At 40.6% G+C, this 21,498-nt stretch overlaps 1 protein-coding gene across 2 annotated transcripts; it reads left to right on the plus strand.

Moving 5' to 3' along the window:
- Positions 1-1,118: 1,118 nt before the first annotated feature.
- Hilpda (hypoxia inducible lipid droplet associated) lies at positions 1,119-3,064 on the plus strand. 2 transcript variants are annotated; one of them, XR_006846763.2, is made up of 3 exons: positions 1,119-1,289; positions 2,124-2,438; positions 2,625-3,064. XR_006846763.2 is itself a non-coding variant. In XM_046422480.2 (2 exons), exon 2 carries the CDS (start codon positions 2,192-2,194, stop codon positions 2,384-2,386), a length of 195 nt encoding a protein of 64 aa, XP_046278436.1. In that variant the 5' UTR covers positions 1,119-1,289; positions 2,124-2,191; the 3' UTR covers positions 2,387-3,064. The 2 variants fall into 2 exon arrangements, 1 of the variants encoding a protein (XP_046278436.1); XM_046422480.2 differs by having other exon boundaries at positions 2,124-3,064.
- The last annotated feature ends 18,434 nt before the right edge of the window (positions 3,065-21,498 follow it).

Genomic DNA, 21,498 nt, shown 5'->3' on the forward strand with positions numbered 1-21,498 from the left:
ATCAAATCACAGCAAACAATTCTAGATTAATTCTAAGCACTGCAAACACACTTAATCATGACAGGCTAATGACAGACATTTCCTCTGTGTGCTAAGTTCAATCGTCAGATCAAAAGTCTTAGGGCTTAGGCTTTAAGTCCAGCAGATGCACACTCACTCAGATGGAGGTGATCAGCTCAGGAACCAAGCAAGGTAGGCTTCTCCTGGGATGGAGCTGATGGCTGAGGAGAGGGTCATAGGGAAAAGTTGTGGTTCTCACCAGGGTCAAGATGCGGCTATAGAGTTTGAGAGCAGTGAGGATCACACAGAGAATCAGGCAAACAAAGACAAGTGATGGGATGTCAGTCCAGGTCCTCATCATCAGGCTCTCCAGCTTGGGTGCATCTGTATTGGCTGGCTGATATCTGTCATTTGCTCTATTATTTATACTAAATTTGGGGGCTTTTGAACGCCCCTCCTTTTTCAATCCTTATCAGCTACCAAAGCTTCACCTTTTGAGTTTATCAGGGTGGGTGGAAGTGACTTGTTTGTGCCTGGGGGGCCATACTGGAGGGCTCCATTAGGTTGCCTCATGAGACAGCAGGTTTCAAACTGAAGTTTTTAAAATGGAGTAGCTTAGGGTCTGGCCTAAGGCCATCCTCACATTGCCTAGCAAGTGTGAGGCACTGGGTTCAATCCCCTGCACCAAACACAAAAATAAATAAACAAAATAAAGGTATGTGTCCATCTACAACTAAAAAAACCCAACCAACCAACAAAACAAACAAAAAAACCCCAAGAACCCCTCCGCCACGGCGGAGCCTTCAGGGGTCATCTGAGGTGTGCTTTCCGCGGGAGGTGGCATGCATTAATGTGTCTTCTGACTCCTTCCGAAGTTTAGGACAGGCGAAGGCAACGGGAGGTAATGCACTCGACAAGTCCCACTCGGGCGGCAATGATTTGGAACCATTCGCCACACACTTTTAAGAACACGTCTGCCCTTAACCACCCAGGCAGCCTCCAACACCAGACCGCTTCGCGCGGGGGCGGGGCCGCGGGCGGACGTGCGTGCAGGCCTGAGCGTGCGGACGCCATCGCGCGTGCGTCAGCCTCTCGGAGGGGCGGGGCTGCGGATATAAGAGGCGGGGCCGGGCAGGCTGACTGTTGGTATCGCGTGGAGTTGGGCTTTTGCTTTCCTAGACCTTAGTCCGTGGGACGCTCGAGCTGCTGCCGGTCGAAGGACTTGCCTTCCGATTCCTGTGCGACCTGCTGTGACCGTTTGCGGGCCACTCCCGGCCTTCCCCCTCGAGGTGAGTGGCTTTCCCGGCTCCCCGCCCCCATCCTCCGAGCTGCGTGCTGGGCTGGCCGCCTCGTGGACTGGGGCTGGGCCGCCAGGAGCTTTGGCTTCTTGTCTCTACCAGTCAGCCGCCCCAACCCGTTTTCCTCTAAAATGGACTGGGATTCCGGTAGCCCACCCCTTGCTTGCTGGTGTTTGGATTAGGCGTCCCTGTCACGCCCCCCAAAAGCACCCTCAGCATATTTTTCCTATCCTAGCGTGTAGCTTGTTGTGTCGTAACTAACTGTCCAGTGAGGGCATGGTTTGAGTCTGTGGGGTTATCTTGTGGCCCTAGTACCTTCTGGGGTGCCTTACACTCTTAAGTATTCAGGGTATATTTCTTGAGTAAATGAACTGATAGATTTGACTCTTAAGGTTATTTTAACTTTCAAAAAATTTATGATTAACTGGAATCTAACAGTAAAATGGGAGAGACTTCTTGGTAAGTTGCCTTGTCTAGGGTATGTTCTTATATTTCCCCCTTTCCCCTGCAAGAAGGCTCTACCTCTGCTACAGGTAGCTGCACTGTAGCATAGGGTCTGTGCATTGTACCTGCCAAGAACAGTCTTAAAGAGAAGTAGAAGTTTTAAGTAGTACTCTTCAATTAGAGAAGCAAGTGAGGCTCTACAGTAGTGGAGTTTGCAGTGCAAATTTATGTACTTGGAGATTTTGTTGTGGGAAAACTGTTGGCCACTGACTCCCTGGCTGGCCAAGCCTCTCATTTACTCCTGGGAGGACAGAAGTGTTGGGGCATGATGCATGTAGATCTCCAAAGGCTGAAGATTAACCCCTTCCTTTCTTTCCTCAGGATCCAGAGACCATCCAGAAGTAGAAGGCAGCACTACTGCTCTGCAAAGGAGTGGGGTACTTTCAGCCATGAAGAATATGTTGATCCTTTACCTGCTAGGTGTGGTGTTGACCCTACTGTCCGTCTTTGTTAGACTGATGGAGACTTTGGGGGCCTTAGTGGAGAGCCCATTGCCAGGGAGTACATGGAACACCAGAGGTCAACTAACCAACACAGAGTCCCCCAAGGGCCTACCAGACCATCAATCCAGAGGGGTGCAGTAAAACCATCCTCTGCATCAGCCATACCTTGGAACATAGACCTCAGCAATGCCAGGCAAGTTTCCCATTTACTAGCAGGCAAGCTCACACCACCAGTGTTTCCAGAGAACTGTTACTAGGCACAGACAGACCTGTTTGGATATGCTCCTTGCCCTGGGGGGTGGGGGGAGCCTGTTTAATGCACAGATGTGCATGGGTTGCCTATGGCTACGGGATGGAGTGAACTTGCCCTTCTCCCCAGGATCGGCTGTATGCTTTGCTGTCCTTCACTGTGTGGATCTTGACACATCTGAGATGTGGACTTGTGCTGCACTTTCAGCTGTTGGGAGATGGTGGTGTTTTCAATCCAGCATCCTAAACATCTGCCAAAGGTTTCTTTGGACATGAATGTCTTGTGGTCAGTTTATTTGGTGGTCAGTTTTTTCTTCCTGAGAGCGCCTCTGTTTCTGGGTAACTATTAAGGTGTGTGCATTGGCTACAAGGAAGGAGATGATAGAATATCCACTGTTTAATTCTCATTGTCCTATATTTTTGTAAGTTCTTTCTCCAACATAGAGTGCATGTGTTTGTGTATGTTGGTCTGAAGAGGGCAGTGGGATGACAAAGCCTGCTTAGAATGTGGGCATTTTGGCCACTATGTGGTTTAAATGAATTTTTTGATGCAATAAAGTTGAAAAAGTATTTCCACTGTGTTATTTTGACTTCTGACCTTGAAATTAGTGATAGGGAAGAGTTTTAATTCCTAGTCTAAGGATTAACATCTTAAAACTTCAGAACAGGAAAATGCTTAAAGCACTTTTGTTTAATCATAAACTTCTGAATTTGGGGGTGTGGGCAGTTTACTGCCCATATAACAACCAGTTATTAGAGCCTATGCTTCGACTATTACAGTTGACTGCTGCAGTCTGGCTGGGCACAATTCAGGAGCCACTTGTCAAAAGAAATGAACTTTATTTTTAGAACACACCACACCACACAACTCCTCAGGAAAAACCCTGAGCCCAACTGCCACCACCTGCTTCCCACAAGCCTCTCCACCTCCCCGACTCCTCCTGCTCTTGAGGCTGATTGGCTGGGTCGTGTGGGCGGAGCCAAAAAAGTCCCCCAATGAGCAGCTCCATGGTCTGAAAGGGCCGGGAAACAGCCCAATGAGCATCACTGCAGAGGAGCCAATCAGTTGGCAGCTAGAAGTTTGCTGGCGGCTGGAAGTTTGCTGGGGCCCCTTTCCGCTGTGGCTCTCAACAGTTGACTATATCAGACTAATAAAATTCTATATCCATGGATTCAGCCAAGTGTAGATTAAGATTTTTGTTTTGTTTTGTTTTCAGTACTAGGAATTGAACTACCATTAAGCTGCATCTTAGCCCCTGAAAGTATTTTTAATTAAAAAATTGCTTCTGAACCAGGCACAGTGGTAAGCTCCTGTAATCTTAGTTCCTTGGCAAGCTGAGGCAGGAGGATTGCAAGTTTGAGGTTAGCTTGGGCAATGTGGACCCTGTCTCAGAAATAAATAAAAAGGGCTGAAGATGTAGCTCTAAGGGAGAACACCCCTGGATTCAGTCCCTACTACTGCCAAAAAGTCTGTACTGAACATTTAACAGATTTGTCATTCCTAAACAATATAGGATAACTACATGGTATATGGCATTGTAAGTCATCAAAAGATGATTTAAATTACATGGGAGAATGTGCAGAGGTTATATGCAAATACTGTACCATTAAATAAAACAGACTTAAGCTCTAAATGGGGCAGGGGCAGTCCTGGAACCAACCCCTAAAGATACAGAGGGACAACCACAGTCCTTTTTCATTCCCTTCCATTCCCTTTTTCCTTTTTTTGTGCTGCTGGGGATTGAACCCAGGGCTTTGCCTGTGCTAGGCAAAAACTATACTATTGAGCTATATCCTCAGCCCATTTTATTTTTTATTTTGAGGCAGTGTCTCACTAAGATACTGAATCTGGCTTCAAACTTTTGATCCTCCTGCCTCAGTCTCCCAAGTTGCTAGGATTATAGGAATGTGCCACCATGCTCAGCCTCTATTTCTAAAAAAAAAAAAAAAAAAAAAGATCCCTCTTCCAGGCCTCTCAACTTTAGTCTCTGGGGGAAAGAGAATTACCAGTCCAGGAGACTTTTTTTCCTTCTATGTTCTTCAATGTCTTCTCTACGAAAATGACTGCTTTATTCTGATCAGGTGGTATCTGCATCTCACAGGTGATTGTTTTTGGTCTCTTATATCCATCATCACTCCTCCACATCCTGTCGCATGTATAAGTATACATTTATTCACTCTGCTTTTGGTAATATACCTGTTTACACTCCCATCTGGGTGTATGCATTATTTTATTAATTTAATTTTACCAAAGAAAAGAATGGAGCATGATGTCCTCTGTTAAACCAGTTTCTCTTCCCGAGTATTTTTCTTTTTCTAGTTGTGGATGAACACAATACCTTTATTTTACTTGTTTATTTTTATGTAGTGCTGAGAATAAACCCAGCGCCTCATGCATGCTAGGCAAGCATTCTACCAGTGAGCTACAGCCCCAGCCCCTGAGTTTCTTAAATTTAAATGCCACTACCTGAGAAACTAGTGGTTTAGGCATCAGTTTTATTTATCACACTATGGTAGTCAGTATGGGACTAGTAGACTAGTCCCTAAGAGGTTGGCTAGATTTATGTGACTTGTATTTTGTTAGTATAGTACTATAAAAAATGTAGTTGGCCTTTTATCTCTGATTTTAGGGCAGTTTCATGTGCTAATACCTGCCCTTTTCTAGATTTTTTTTTTTTTTTGGTATTGGAACACACTGTAACTCTACCATTAAGCTGTATCCCAAACTCCTTTTATTGAGACAAGGTCTCACCAAGTCGCCTAGGGTGCTCTTGAACTTGTGATCCTCCTGCCTTAGCCTCCCAAATTGCTGGGATTATAGGTGTTCACCGCTGCTCCTGGCCAGTAGTCTGATGCTTTACACCTGCTGACAAATAGCTATTTTAATAGTTTGTTGTCAATGACAACAAATAGTAACCCATATTCATGTTGCTAAAATTCTCTCTCTCCTAGATCTACAAGCTTGCTAGATAAAGTCACTGTAGGCTACAATTCTACCACATATTTTCCTACTACATAACAGTGTTTGTCATCCTTCCAGCCTCCAGCAAGATCTCTGCTGCCCTCTGTGTAAGTTAATATCATACATGTTACGGTTTTTTGTTTCATTTTGTTTTTTGTGACTCTGGGAGTTGAACTCAGGGCCTCATGCATGCTAGGCAAGCTGTCTACCACTGAGCTCTGTCCCCTAGCCCTTTTTAATTTTGAGGGTACCAGGGATTGAACTCAGGGGCATTCAACCACTGAGCCACATCCCCAGCCCTATTTTGTATTTTATTTAGAGACAGGATCTCATTGAGTTGCTTAGCTCCTAGCTTTTGCTGAGGCTGGCTTTGAACTTGTGATCTTCCTGCCTCAGCCTCTGGAGCCACTGGGATTACAAAATACACCACCATGCTTGGCTCCTTTTTAATTATGAGATAGAGTTTCATCAAGTTCCTGAGGCTGCCCCGAATTTGTGGTGGTTCTGTTTCAACCTCTTGAGTACCTAGTATACAGGCATGTGCCACCACGCCTGTTTTATTTTTTAAATATCAATACCCCTCTCTAGATTCCAGTTTCTGAGTCAGTCAAGGACACATTAGGTTAGGTTATGCTGTAGCAAGAACACTAAAGTCTCAATGGCTTAAAACAGAAAAATATAAACAGCTCTATTTTGTATTTTATTTAGAGACAGGGTCTCACTGAGTTGCTTAGAACCTGGTTTAGTTGCTGAGGCTACCTAAGAATCCCCTCCTAAGAGGTGAAATTGGAGCCTAAGCAAGGCTATCCCCTTCCCCCAGGGCAAGAGGTCCTGCCACATCTGCCTAGTGGGATATCATCATCACTACATTGTGGTGCCTCCCATTCTTCCTCTTCCTCCTTTACTGCTTTAGTCTGTCATTATTCCATTACTGTGCAATTAAATATGGGGGGCACATAGCTTGTCTTTTTAGTTATAGATCTCTACCTCAAGCCTCATCTGAAACTGGTGGAGAAACTTTTGTGCATCACCCAGAGATTGTTATATTTGAATCTAATATTATTATAGCCAATTATTTAACCCGTCTTGGATTGTTTTCTTTGGGGGAAGGGTAGTGAGTATATGCCACCTGCAGGAGGAGAGAGTGAGCTGCATGATTATCAACAACAATCCTTAGTGGTAGTCTTTGGTATTTAAATACGTCTCCCATACATTCTAAGCACTAGGTAGATTGTACTTTTTGACCCCTTTCTGGTTGGATGGGGCCATGTAATTAATTCCTGACAGTGAATTGTGAGTGGAAGTGACTATATCAATTCTAGGTTAAAACATTTTAAGAGCTGATTCCCAAACCTGCAAGGCCGTCTTCCTTTGCCTCAGTGACTGGAATTGTTCCATCTGGAACTGCTCCATTAGGGTAGGTCCTAGAGTGGAGATGCCACAGAAAAGAACCCTCAATGGGGGGACTGGGGTTGTGGCTCAGCGGTAGAGTGCTCACCTAGCACGTGCAAGGCTCTTGGTTCAATCCTCAGCACCACGTAAAAATAAATAAAATAAAGGTATTGTGTTCAACTACAACTAAAAAATTTAAAAAAATAAAATACACCCTCAGTGGATCCCTGATGAATACAATTACTTTGCTGTGTTAAGTTACTGAGATTTTGGGATTTGTTGCTGAGGTATAACTTTGCCTCTCTGTGCTGATAAATTGCTTATAGAACATTTCAGATGTCAGGCTTTAATTAAGACCCCCACCACTATTTCCTCAGATAATGTACACAAGGGAGTAGAGGGTACTGACACTGTGGCACATTCCTGTCATCTAAACATCGTGGGATGCTGAGGCAGGAGGGTCCTAAGATCAACCTTAGCAACTTAGTGAAACCCTGTCTCAAAAAAATAAAAAGGGGCTTGGCACAGTGGCACATGCCTGTAATCCCAGTGACTCGGAAGCCTGAGGCAGGAGGATTGTGAGTTCAAAGTTAGCCTCAGCAAAAAGCGAGGTGCTAAGCAACTCAGTGGGACCCTTTCTCTAAATAAAATACAAAAAAGAGCTAGGGATGTAGCTCAATGGTAGACTACTTGTCTAGCATGTGTAAGGTCTTGGTTCAATCCCCAGTTAACCCTCTAAAAAAGATAGTAGAGCGAAATTCAGGTAAAAAGATGTACATAGTTCTGTAAAATAAATAAATTATATATATATATATATATATACACACACACACACACACATACAGAAGGGTACAATAAAGTCATTTGCAGGCAACAGTAGGATGTTAAGGAAGGGCTTCTTAGAGGAGCTGAAATTTTTTAAATTGTTTTTTTAGTTGTAGTTGGACACAATACCCTTATTTTTATTTTTATGTGGTGCTGAGGATTGAACCCAGAGCCTCACATGTGCTAGGCGAGTTGCTGTACCGCTGAGTCACAACCTCAGCCCCATAGAGGAGCTGAATTTTTTTTTAAATTTTTTATTTATTTTTTGATATTGGGGATAGAACTCAGGCAAATTGACCACTGAGCCACATCCCCAGCTCTATTTTGTATTTTATTTAGAGACAGGGTCTCACTGAGTTGCTTAGCACCTTGTTTAGTTGCTGAGGCTAGCTTTGAACTCACCATCCTCCTGCTTTAGCCTCCCCTGAAATTTTTAAAATGGGTAGGCTTGTGGGCCTGCTGCCCAAGGTGAGTAAAGAGTTTTCCAGTAGAGGGAATAATGTGAGCAAAGCCAAGCAGATGAGACTATGCAGAGCACATTTTAGGAAGGTGCAAATACAAATTTTAAATTTCTAAATTATTAGGTAGAGGTCGGAACTCTAGTGCCATCTAATGGACACTAAGGAAGAAGGGATTACTTCAAACATACATGCTGCAGATGCTTTCTTGATTTGTTTTAGAGAGGAGAATATAAAGGGCTGGAAGATATGATCGAGCCCAGTGTCATTCAATAAAAATACAATGAAAACCACATGTATAATTTTAAATTTTGTAGTGGCCATATTAGCAAAAAGAAACAGGAAAATATATTTTTAACACTTAACCTAATATGTTCAACATATTATCATTTCAACATATAGTAAATGCAAAAAGTCATTAATGGGGGCCAGGGTTGTGGCTCAGTGGTAGAGCACTTGCCTAGCATGTGTGAGGCACTGAGTTCGATTCCCAGCACCACAAAAAATAAACAAAGGTAAAAAAATATCCTACATTAAAAAAGTCATTAATGAGATAGTTTAAATTATTTTTTAGTGTACTAAGTGTGTATTGTGATGATGGGCATTTTACTCCTCCAATACATCTCCATTTGGACTATCCTCATTTCAAGTGCTCAGTAGTCACAGAAATGTGGATACTGTATTAGACAGTGTAGGACTAACCCAATCTTCCCATTTTACTGTTGGGGAAAAGAAGACACCAAGTGAATCAAATAGTTTTACTGAGCTAATTGGTGGTAGATTCTCAGTATGAAGCTCTATTTTCTACATCATATTTTCTTCTTTTTCTAGGACTCTTTAAAATGCATTATAGCAAAGCATATTAATAATAATGAACTTTTTCACTCTCGAGGTAATTCTTATGTGGGAATGTGTGGAATTCTAAAAAATAAATAAACCCTAAACCAGGTGAGGTGGCATATAAGCTGTAATCCTAGCAACTCTGGAAGCTGAGGCAGGAGGATTGCAAGTTGCCCAAGTTGCCAGCCTGGGCAACTTTATTTTGAGACTTTGTCTAGTGCCATCTAGTGAACACTGAGAACATTTGGTCTCAAAATAAAAAATTAAAAGGGCTGAGGAAGATAGCTCAGTGGTAAAGCACCCCTGGGTTCAAGCCCCTGTATTACAATCAATCAACCAATCAGTTTTATTGTAAACAAATTAAAATTCTAAACAGATATAACTTAAGAATGTGTGCTGCTTTGCCCATCAGCTATTAATAATGCATATACACTTGATGTACTTTATATAGTAAAAAGTTTGCCAAATTATAACTCATAACTCATCACTTGGATACTATTTTTTTATTGTTTCCTTCTAGACTTTTTCCATACACGTGGAACATTCATATATTGCTGTACTAGTATGAGTGCAATTTGGACTTTTTCCTTTTATTTAACACTGTAAATGCAGAACTAAATAATTGATTAAAGGTAGTTTTCATTTTATGTAGTGTGAAAAATCCTACCCTGAAGAACATACCTTCCTATAACTTATTAGCAAAATATAATGTTAAATAAATTAATACTGTGTTAAATTTTTAGGTTTTAGGTGCCCAGAGGTAAAAGAGATTAATAATCAGATGGAAGAATGCAGAGAAGATAAGACATTACCTTCAGAAATATGCTAAAAGTGTTTCAGAGGAAAACTAAATTATTATCCAGTAACCAAGAAGAAATTAGAGTCCCTCTCCCTTTTTATGTAAAGTTTTCCCTTTTCTTTAGGGCTTTTCTTTTCCTCCTCCTTTTTGGTTAATTCCATTTGTTTCGGTTAATATTTCAGTTTTCTGTTACTGTGTAACAAATTATCCCTAAGCTTAGCAACTTCAAACAATTGTTTTCTTATACAGTTGCAGAAGGTCAGGAATCTGGGAGTGGCTTAGCTGGGTGGTTCCAACTCAGCATCTCTCTTGACATTGTAGTGGTGCTGTTGGTCAGGATGACTGTCATCTGAAATCTCATTGGCCCCTAAAAGTTTCCTTTCTAAGGCCATTCATGTGGCTCTTGATAGGCCTTAGTTCTTCACTATGTGGGCTTCTCTGTAGGGCTACTCAAAACATGCCAGATGGTTTCCTCCAGGGTGAATGATGAAAAAGGAGCGAGAAAGAGAGAGGAAACCAAATGGAAGCTTCAGTGCTTTTTATTACCTAATTTCAGAAGAAACATCCTACCACTTCTGCTTAGTTTTTCAGTCACCAACCCTGTGAGTGAGATCTTAGTGACAACCAAAAGTTGGAGTAACAGGAGGTGACATCATTGGGGCCCTCTGGGAGACTGACCACCACAGTTGTCTTTTCCTTTTCAGATCACTTACAAAGATTTTGTTACCACAGAGATAGCTGTGGGTATTATCAAAGGGTACATGTTGTACAGTCCTTTATTGTACAAAACTCTGCAGTGAAACAATGAATAGATCATTGCCAAAACAGTTATAAAGTGTAGAATTGGGGGAGGGGAAAACTAAACTGTCACAGGATAGGACTCTCAAAAGTCTGCCTGTACACACACATAAATGTGCATTAGGGAGAGATAAGAAGTGACCCAAAAATCTTCCTAAAGTAGTATTGTCTAGAGATTGATAGATCTAACAGCATCCTGAAACAGTGTTTCTGGGGTCTCAATAGTTATAAGAACTTGACAAAGTTGACAAATAAGTTAATCTAAAAATTATCAATTTTTGCAGGTTCATTTCAGTATACCAATTATAATCTTAAAAGAAAAGGGAGAAAGGATTGATTTTTTTTTTTTTTTTTTTTTTAACCAACTGTATTCCCATTTGGGCTTTTACTACTGTAGAAATGGAAATACTGAAGTTCTTTTTTGAATGGGTATGGTATTGTGGGGTAAATCTGCAAATGATAAATCAATAGCTATGTTTTCCTATTATACAAGATATTCATGTGATATGATGTACTAATGCACACTGTGAACTTAGATTCTATTGGTTAGATGTGAATCTAAATGTTATTCATTTCCTTTTTAACCTTAAATATTTCCATATATAGGTTTTTAATAATAAACACCACTTTTATAGCATTTCAAGATATAGATATTGTTTTTCTTTTTGAGAGAGAGAGAGAGAATTTTTTAATATTTATTTTTTAGTTTTCGGCGGACACAACATCTTTGTTTGTATGTGGTGCTGAGGATCGAACCCGGGCCGCAAGCATGCCTGGCGAGCGCGCTACCTCTTGAGCCACATCCTCAGCCCCTAGATATTGTTTTTCTTTGTTTTATTTGGTACTGGGCATTTAACCCAGGCACATCTCCCACCAAGCTACATCCCCATCCCTTTTAATTTTGCTAAAGTGCTAGGCCGGCCTTGAACTTGCAATAATCCTGCATCAGCCTCCCAAGATACTGGGATTACAGGTGTGCACCACTGGCAAGATAAAAACTATTCTTAAATAATTAAAAAAAAAATTTAGCTATAGATGGACACATTGCCTTTATTTATTTTTATGTGGTGCTGAAGATCCAACCCAGTACCTCACACGTACTAGGCAAGCACTCCACCACCAAGCAAAAGCCCCAGAAATAATTTTATTCATGTTAAATTTTTCTGATTTCAAAAACAATGATGAAATTGATAGTGTATTTGGAAATTGTAGAAATCTGGGAAAGTCCCAATGTTGAAAATGAGGATTCCGATTCAGATCAGCTGCACCCAATTGTACTAACTTTGTATCATCTTCACATTTGACAATTATAGTTAGAGTCTTCTTTTTTGGTACTGGGGATTGAACCACTGAGCTACATACCCAGCCCTTTTTATTTTTTATGTTGAGACAGGGTCTTACTGTGTTGCTGAGGGCCTTGTTAAGTTGCTGAGGCTAGCTTCAAACTTGTGATACTCCTGTCTGAGCCTCCTGTCTCTGAGATTACAGGCATGCACCACTGTGCCTGGCTCTGAGTGCTTCTTTTATGATCTAGCGTTAGTAATTTATTTTATGACTAACTTTTTTTTTTTTTTGCCATGCTGGGGATTGAAACCAGAGCCTTGTGCATGCAAGGCAACCAGTCTACCAACTTAATTATATCCCTAGCCCTAGGACTAACTTTCCTTGAGCTGTTATTATGAAAGTCTTTTCTCTGCTGTGAATTTTATCCAGGCAGAGACAAGGAACCAATTGCAAACAATTGCTTGTCTTACTGAAATTTTTTTAAAAACTTGCCAAATATGAAGTGTCTTACTATTCAAACTTATCTTTCAAATTCTCTGTGTTAGAAATATCCCATTCAGGGCTGAGGGGGTGGGGCAGGAATAGGCAGTGGTAGAGCACTTGCTTACCATACCAGAGACCTTGAATTCAAACCCCAGCAAAGGAAAGGAGGGAGGGAAGGAGGAAGGAATTATTTCCTTCAAACTAACCTGATCAGATTAGGAAATACTATAAATCCTTAATATTTAAAATGGTATGGTACTATACTATAAATGGACAGATCAATGGAATATGTAATTGTGAAATTGGGCCAATAATAGGACTTTTGATTATGATGAAGGTGACATTGTTCTCTTAAATCTCAGTGAGATTTAAAAATAAAAAAATCTTTATTTATTTTTTATGTGGTGCTGAGGATTGAACCCAGTACCTCACACATGCAAGGCATGCACTCTACCACTGAGCTACAGTCCCAGCCCTCTCAGTGAGATTTAAACCACAATCTGCTCATTCCATCCTCCACCAACCTTTCTGGTCCCCCTTATTCTGCTTCTCCAATCCCCCACTTTTTACCCATATTTCATTTCCTAACTTCTACATAATTATTTGTTGCCGCAGTCTGGCTGGGCACAATCAGGAGCCACTTGTCAAAAGAAACTAACTTTATTTTTAGAACCACACACGACAAACAAAATAGTCTCTCAGGAAAAACCCTCAGAGCCTCAACTGCCACCACCGGCTTTCCCCAAGCCTCTCTCTCCCACACAAGCTTCTCTCCACCTCCCACAATCCTCCTGCTCTTGAGGCCGATTGGCTGGGTCACGTGGGCGGAGCCAAAAAAGTCCCCCAATGAGCAGCTCCGTGGTCTGAAAGGGCAGGGAAACAGTCCAATGAGCATCACCGCAGAGGAGCCAATCAGCTAGATGTTGCTGGGGCCGAGGAGCCAATCAGCTAGATGTTGCTGGGGCCGCTGTGAGCCAATCATCAGCCAGCAGCTGGAAGTTTGCTGGCAGCTGGAAGTTTGCTGGGGCCCCTTTGGCTGTGGCTCTCAACATCTCCCCCTCTCTGTTTAAACAACAAGCATGTGGCTTAGGGACCGTGCCTGTTAGGCAGTCCAATTCAACATATGGTCCTTACCCGTCATCGGATGAACTGACCTCTAGGCGTCAGCCTCCTGTCTTAGGTTGGTACCACTGCAATTGGATCATACCCGTCACTGACTACCGGTCCAGCATACAGCCATACTTGTGGATAGGCCTTTGCACCTGTGGGGGGGTGAGGTTCTTTGCCTCACCTCTGTTGGCCCCCAAATTTTAGACCATCACTAGTAGAGGAGGATGCAAAATGCCATGACATTAAGCCAATTGAGGGCTCCTTTGAAAAATTGTACCACCGGTGACATCATCAGCAAAAATACTCCAGCACTACCACAATTCGCTGTACCAACAGATAGTTCACAATGCATACAGGTGAGCTCACAATGTGTCCAGGCAAGTTCTGCAAGCAGTTCAGTGATGCCTATTGTAGAAGCTGTAGATTGGTTTTATCTTTCACTTCACCAGCACTGGGATGAAGATAGGAATTCTGGCAATAATGGCTAAAGAAAAAATTATGTAACATTCCAGAAGGCACTAAAAGAAAACAATTTTCTTAACAATTTACATTGTCTTCACCGGCACTGGGATGAAGATAGGAATTCTGGCAATAATGGCTAAAGAAAAAATTATGTAACACTACAGAAGGCACTAAAAGAAAACAATTTTCTTAACAATTTACATTATCTTTAAGAGAATTATTAAATATAATGAAAAGGAAAGGTAAAAGTAAACAAACAGATCTGTTAACCTTCTTTTTTGTTTACATATTAAAACAATCCTCAACAGTTGTTTACCCAATTTAAATTAAACCATATAAATCACGTGAAAAAAAAATATTTGGATCTATTTTATCATGAGCGCTCATCATATATGATATATGGACATACGTACATTCAAACATATAACACAAAACACAAGTGTGCACACATAATATAATACATACAACACATAACATTATAGTAAAGGCCTTATAACTTTTTACAGGTGAAATCTCCATTGCAATGTTTAAAAACTCTATAGTCAAAAAATAGAACTGATCAGCAAAACATTAACCTAGGTCTGTATGAGCTCAAAAAACAAAATAGAACTTCATGATATGGCAAAGGGCAATAATAAAATAGATATTGAAAAAAGCATCCTGGTTCTGTTGCAGATGTAAGAATAGCCAAACTGGAGTTTTGGATATCAGTTGTTATGGATTTGAGCCAAATCATCTTCTTTTTGGTCTGTAGAAATCGCTTTAGTTAATCTTTCTGGAATCCAAATCGGCTGCTGTTCTCCCTGTGGAAACACATAAACAGACCCCCGACTCCAGACAATCACTGGGTCAGGACCTTGGTTAATCTCTCTGGAATCCAAATCGGCTGCTGTTCTCCCTGTGGAAACACACAAACAGACCCCCGACTCCAGACAATTACTGGGTCAGGACCTTTCCATTGTCCTGTTAGAATATCCTTCCAAAGTACCTTGGGCTTATGTACATTTTTTGGACACATATGCCTTTCCGCAGCACTAAGTCCTGATGAATCCAAATTTAAAAAGTTTAGAGTAAAAAGGGTTATTTTAAGTTTATCTTTGGGGAATATATACCCCTTCCCAATTCCTTCTTTTTGCTTTAATAAGTAAATTTTAATAGTTTGATGAGCTCTTTCAACTATGCCTTGTCCCTGTGGATTGTATGGGATTCCTGTTATATGAGTAATGCGAAATGTTGAGCAAAATTGTTTAAAAGAGGTAGAAGTATAACCAGGGGCATTATCTGTTTTTAACTGTTTTGGAACACCCACAGTGGCAAAATTTTGTAAGCAATGAGCTATAACATCTTTAGTTTTTTCTCCGGCATGAAGGGAGCCCATCAAAAATCCAGAAGAAGTATCAACTGTAACATGCAAATATTTTAATTTTCCAAATTCTGGCAAGTGTGTGACGTCCATCTGCCAAATATGGTTAGGTATCAATCCTCTAGGATTGACTCCAAGATTAACTTGTGGTAAAAAGGTCACACAATTTTGACATTGTTTTATTATTTGTCTAGCTTGTTCCTTAGTTATTTTAAAGTGCTTTTGTAAAGTATTAGCATTGACATGGAACTTTTTATGAAAATTTATAGCTTCTTCTAGTGTAGAGAAAATATGTATGTCATGTGTAGTTTTATCTGCTAAATCATTGCCCAAACTAAGGGCTCCAGGCAATCCTGTATGTGCCCTGATATGTCCTATAAAGAATGGATCTTTTCTGTCCCAGATTAGACTTTGTATAGTGGAAAGCAAAGAGAAAACAGTAGAAGAAGGGGAAATCCTACCAGCATCTTCAAGAGATACTATAGCATTAACTACATACTGACTATCAGAAAATAAATTAAATACAGAATCTTTAAACATCACAAAAGCTTGTAAAACTGCATTAAGCTCTACCTTTTGAGCGGATTGTTTGGGTACTAAAAATGTAAAAGTTTGATCAGGGGTAACTACTGCTGCTGTACCATTATTTGACCCATCAGTGAATATATTTGGAGCATTCATGATAGGTGTTTTTCTTGTCATTTTTGGAAAAATTACAGGATGCAATGACCAAAAAGACAATAAAGGATTAGATGGTAAGTGGTTATCAAATGAAACATTAGATTTTCACATGATTATTGCCCAAGTATTTAACTCATTAGCTAACTCATCAATTTGATTCATAGTATATGGAGTAATAATTTTATTGGGAGAAATTCCAAACACTCCCTTTGCTGCTTTTATTCCTTTGAGTATTAATTGTCCTACAGCCTCAGGATACCTAGTAAGAATAGTGTTAGGAGAATAAGATAAATGTATCCATAATAATGGACCTTTTTGCCAAAATACTCCTGTAGGAATATTTTTTGTTGGTAGTACAATAAATAATAAAGGCAAACTTATATCAATTCTATCCAAATGCATATTTTCCATATATGTTTCAATGATTTTTAATGCCTTTCTTGCTTCAGGCGTTAACATTCGGGGTGAATTTGGATCTGATGGACCTTTTAGGATATCAAATAAAGGTCCCAACTCTCCTGTTGGTATACCTAAATAAGGCCTTATCCAATTTATGTCTCCTAATAACTTTTGAAAGTCATTAAGTGATTTGAGTTGATCTACTCGTATTTGAATTTTTGGTGGACGGACCATGGTTGAGGATAATAGAACTCCTAAATAATTAATTGGAAAATTTAATTGTACTTTATCTATTGCTATCTCTAGATTATAATTTTTTAATAAGTTTGTAAGTGTGGCATAACATTCTAGCAATGTGTTTTTATCTTTGTGTGCTAATAATACATCATCCATATAGTGAAATATTTGTAGTTCAGGATTTTGATTTCTAAGTGGCTGGATTACTTTGTTAACATAAATTTGACACATAGTTGGGCTGTTAGCCATCCCTTGAGGGAGTACTTTCCATTCATATCTCTGATCAGGACCTTCGTGATTCAGTGCAGGGATAGTAAATGCAAAACGTGGACTATCCTCAGGATGAATTGGAATTGAAAAAAAACAATCTTTAATATCTATAACTAAAACATACCAGGTTTTTGGCAAAGCAGACAACTGAGGAATCCCTGATTGAGCAGGTCCCATAATAACCATCTCATTATTAATGGCTCTTAAATCTTGCAATAATCTCCATTTACCAGATTTCTTTTTGATGACAAAAATGGGAGTATTATGGGGAGATACAGAAGGTTGTATATGTCCTTCTGCTAATTGTTGTTTGACCAGGTCATGGGCTGCTTGTATCTTTTCTTTAGTCAGGGGCCACTGAGGAACCCATACTGGTCTTTCTGATTTCCAAGTAATTTTTATTGTCTCAGTGGCCCTTTCTGAAAATCCAACCCATGTCTGTCTGTTCCTTGATCTATTTGTATTGGTGCTGCTATACCTTGTTCTTGTTTTTCTAATCTTTTTCCTTTCCTAAAACCTTGTCTAGTCATAATAGTGGGTGCATTTTGGTTGATGTTATTTGTTAATGTCAAACCTAATTGATCTAGGACATCTCGTCCCCATAAATTTACGGGAAGATGATCCAATACATATGGCTGTATAGTTCCTTCACATCCTTCAGGATCCTTCCAATCTAATACCATTGCACTTCTATGGGGATTTGTCGCCACTCCTAGGCCTCGAAGCGTTTGAGTGGCTTGTTGTAATGGCCAATGTTTTGGCCATTCTTGACGAGAGATGATGCTAAGGTCTGCACCTGTATCCAGTAGCCCATTAAATTCATGTCCTTGAATATTTAGTTTTAGCATGGGGCGAGAATCTAAATTTAAAGAAAGCATAGCCCAATCTACACCTGTGGAGCCTAATCCCTTGGAACCTCTTTCTACAGTACGACTGGAAAATTTATCATGTAGGCTGGGTATTATTAGTAACTGTGCTATTCTATCTCCTGGTGAAATTACTGATATACCCTTTGGAGAACTGGCTATAATTTTTATTTCACCTTCATAATCGGGATCAATTACCCCAGGACTTATCATAAGTCCTTTTAGAGTAGAAGAGCTGCGTCCCAATAATAAGCCTACTGTTCCTTTGGGAAGAGGTCCTTTCACCCCTGTGGGAATGATATGAACTCCCATCTCTGGAGTTAGTACTGCTCTGGCGGAGGCGCAGATGTCCAACCCTGCACTCCCTCTGGTTTGTCTGATGAGGGATCTGATGGACAATGTGTCCTGGGCACTACCCTGATGGGGTTGCTGGGTTCCTCCAGTGCTCCGTATATTTGTGGTTTTGGGCCCCGGAGCATTGGGCCCCCCTGTCCATTTTTTGGCAATGGAGCCCAATGCCTTTCTCCACGATATCGTGGATAAACACCTGGTCCTTGTTCGTTTTTTGATAATGGAGTACCCTCTATGGTGGTTTGAGAACGGCATTCATTAGCCCAATGTCTCCCTCTACGGCATCGTGGGCAAATACCTGGTATTCTACTCCTTTGATACCTAGTTTTGTTAAACCCTCCTCCAATGGGGCAATTCCTTTTAAAATGTCCTGTTTGTTCACAATTGTAGCATGTTCTTGGCCTGGCATCTAAAGCCTGTTTTACTGCAGCTGCCACAATTTGCCCTTGTTCATTAATGTCTCTGGCATCTAAAGCCTGTTTTACTGCAGCTGCCACGACTTGCTCTTGTTCATTAATGTCTCTACATAATTTAATATATGTGTTTAAATCTTCATTTTTCCATGGTCTAATGATATCTCTGCACCAACGATTTGCTTGCTCATAAGCCAGGTGTTTTAGTAATGGCATTGCTTGTTCTGTATTCCCAAAAACTCTGGTAGCTGTTTGAATAAGCCTATCTACAAATTCAGCATAAGGTTCATTAGCTCCTTGTATTACCTTAGATAATTGACCTTGTAAACCTCCATGTCCTTGTACAGTCTTCCATGCCTTAATTGCATCTGCAGCAATTTGTGCGTATACACCAGGATCATATGCAATTTGTTGCTGCTGATCCTCATAAGGTCCCTTTCCTAACAACATATCTAGATTTCTCTGAGGATAACCAGCTGCTGCATTTCGCCTAGCCGTCTCCTTGCAAAATTCCTCATTGGCAACCTTCCATAACAGGTATTGTCCTCCATTTAGCACAGCTTTACACATATTAGCCCAGTCTGCTGGCGTCATGTTCAAGTTGTTAATGGATTCGACCAAGCTTACAGTGAAGGGTGCTTGAGGACCATAGGTTGTTACAGCCTCTTTTAGCTGCTTCACTGTTTTGAAATTTAAAACTTGGTAAAATCGCTGCCCTCCTGCCTCAAATACAGGGCATGTTAATATTTGAGACCTTGTCTCAGGATCCCAACTATCAACTGCGGGGGTTGGGGGCCTCCCAGCATATGGAGGTGGCGCTGTTGGTTGGACACTTACACCCTCTGGTGATAGAAAGGTGTTAGTAGCAGTCTCCTGTAGAGGTGGTGCTGTTGGTTGGACACTTACACCCTCTGGTGATAGAAAGGTGTTAGTAGCAGTCTCCTGTTGTAACTTTCCCCCTGATGGCTTTTTCTGTTTTACACTTTCTTTCTCTGTCTGACTAGCTTGAGAGGCCTTCTCTTTTACTTGAATCTTTTCCTCTGTCTGACTAACTTGAGAGACCTTCTCTTTTACTTGAATCATTATGTCTTCTCCTTCCTCTACCATTGTCTGAACTGAAGGCTTTGGACTAAGCAAACAAGATACGAATGTCCACAATGGCAATGTGCCAACTGGCAGAGTCCCTGGGCTTTTCTTTTCTACTCTTTTTAAATCTTCACCATGATGGTTCCATTGTGATATATTTAACAACTCCTCCTTAAAAAGCCATGGGCTACATTTTTGTATTGTATCAACGTATGCCCTGACTGCTCTTGATTTTACTGGGATGCCTCCTTCCTCTAACAATTTACTTAACACTCTTTCAGTTTGTTTTTTACTAATTTCTGATCCCATATTTCTACTATAATACAACCCAACAAGATGACGCCAAACAAAACCGAGACAGAATGAAATAAAAAGGGAACCACAAAAAGTCATTATAGCCTTTCTATCCTCCTGACATGTGCATCCGTCCTTTCTCCCTATCTGTTCCTCAGACGTAAATAGTTTTTCCTCAGATGTGAGCGGTTTTTCTTCCGTCTCACTCATCTCCAGGGACAGGCAACTTAAAACAAAAGTGAAGCAAAATAAAAGAGGAATCTTAAAATGGCTACCCATCCTCTCGCCCTGCCCTCAGGGGCGAGCAGTTTCACTTACCCTCAGTCGCTCCCCGTGCGAGCCACCAAATGCCGCAGTCTGGCTGGGCACAATCAGGAGCCACTTGTCAAAAGAAACTAACTTTATTTTTAGAACCACACACGACAAACAAAATAGTCTCTCAGGAAAAACCCTCAGAGCCTCAACTGCCACCACCGGCTTTCCCCAAGCCTCTCTCTCCCACACAAGCTTCTCTCCACCTCCCACAATCCTCCTGCTCTTGAGGCCGATTGGCTGGGTCACGTGGGCGGAGCCAAAAAAGTCCCCCAATGAGCAGCTCCGTGGTCTGAAAGGGCAGGGAAACAGTCCAATGAGCATCACCGCAGAGGAGCCAATCAGCTAGATGTTGCTGGGGCCGAGGAGCCAATCAGCTAGATGTTGCTGGGGCCGCTGTGAGCCAATCATCAGCCAGCAGCTGGAAGTTTGCTGGCAGCTGGAAGTTTGCTGGGGCCCCTTTGGCTGTGGCTCTCAACAATTTGTTGTGTTTATTTTTTATTGTCTGAATCCCCTTCCAAAAATGTAAACTTTTTGTTTTGTTTTCTTTTGTTCAAGCACCTAGGATGTAGTAGCATGTAATAGGTACTCAGTAAACTCAATGAATGAATAACTCTCAAATCAGTGACAAAAATATGTAACTTACTATACAGTAAGGGTGTTGGACAATTAATTGGTAGCCATCTGGAGAAACAGAAAAAAAAATTCATTGATTATAAACTTCACATGACATACCAGGAAAAGAATCTAGATAAATTAAAGGCATATAGAAAGGTAACAAACATAAAAGTAATACAGAAAAGCATGGGGAAATTATTATATAACCTTGGAATGAGAAAACTTCTTCAAAATATAATACCATAAATAAAAAGATTAATAAATTTAATTACCAAAATAATTCCACCTGGCAAAAAACACTGTAAACAAATTCAAAGACAAATTAAAAACTAGAAAATAATGCAATTCAGTTTACACACACAACAAATTATGTTTCCAATATAAAAAAGAAGGCCTGTAAACAGAGAAAAAGAAGACCAGTAATGTAATAGAAAAATTGGCAAATGCTATGAACAAAAATTAATGGAAGAAAAAAAAGCAAGTAGAAAGATGCTCAATTAAAATCACATTGAGATGTCATTTGTTTTGCCTTTCAAAGTTCAAAAGTTTGATGATCCACAGAGATAATGGATCTATAAATATGAACTGTCAAACATTATTAGTGGAAATGTGAATTGGTGTAATGTTATAAACATCTTCCAAAGGATGAAAAGAAAATGACAACTTTACCAAAGGCCAAATGTTTTCTCTGTTAAGCAGAT

The sequence above is a fragment of the Marmota monax genome, unplaced genomic scaffold (genome assembly GCF_021218885.2).
Source record: "Marmota monax isolate L192 unplaced genomic scaffold, Marmota_monax_Labrador192_F-V1.1 WCK01_AAM20220418_F8-fsc00027, whole genome shotgun sequence".
In the NCBI taxonomy this organism is placed as follows: domain Eukaryota; kingdom Metazoa; phylum Chordata; class Mammalia; order Rodentia; family Sciuridae; genus Marmota; species Marmota monax.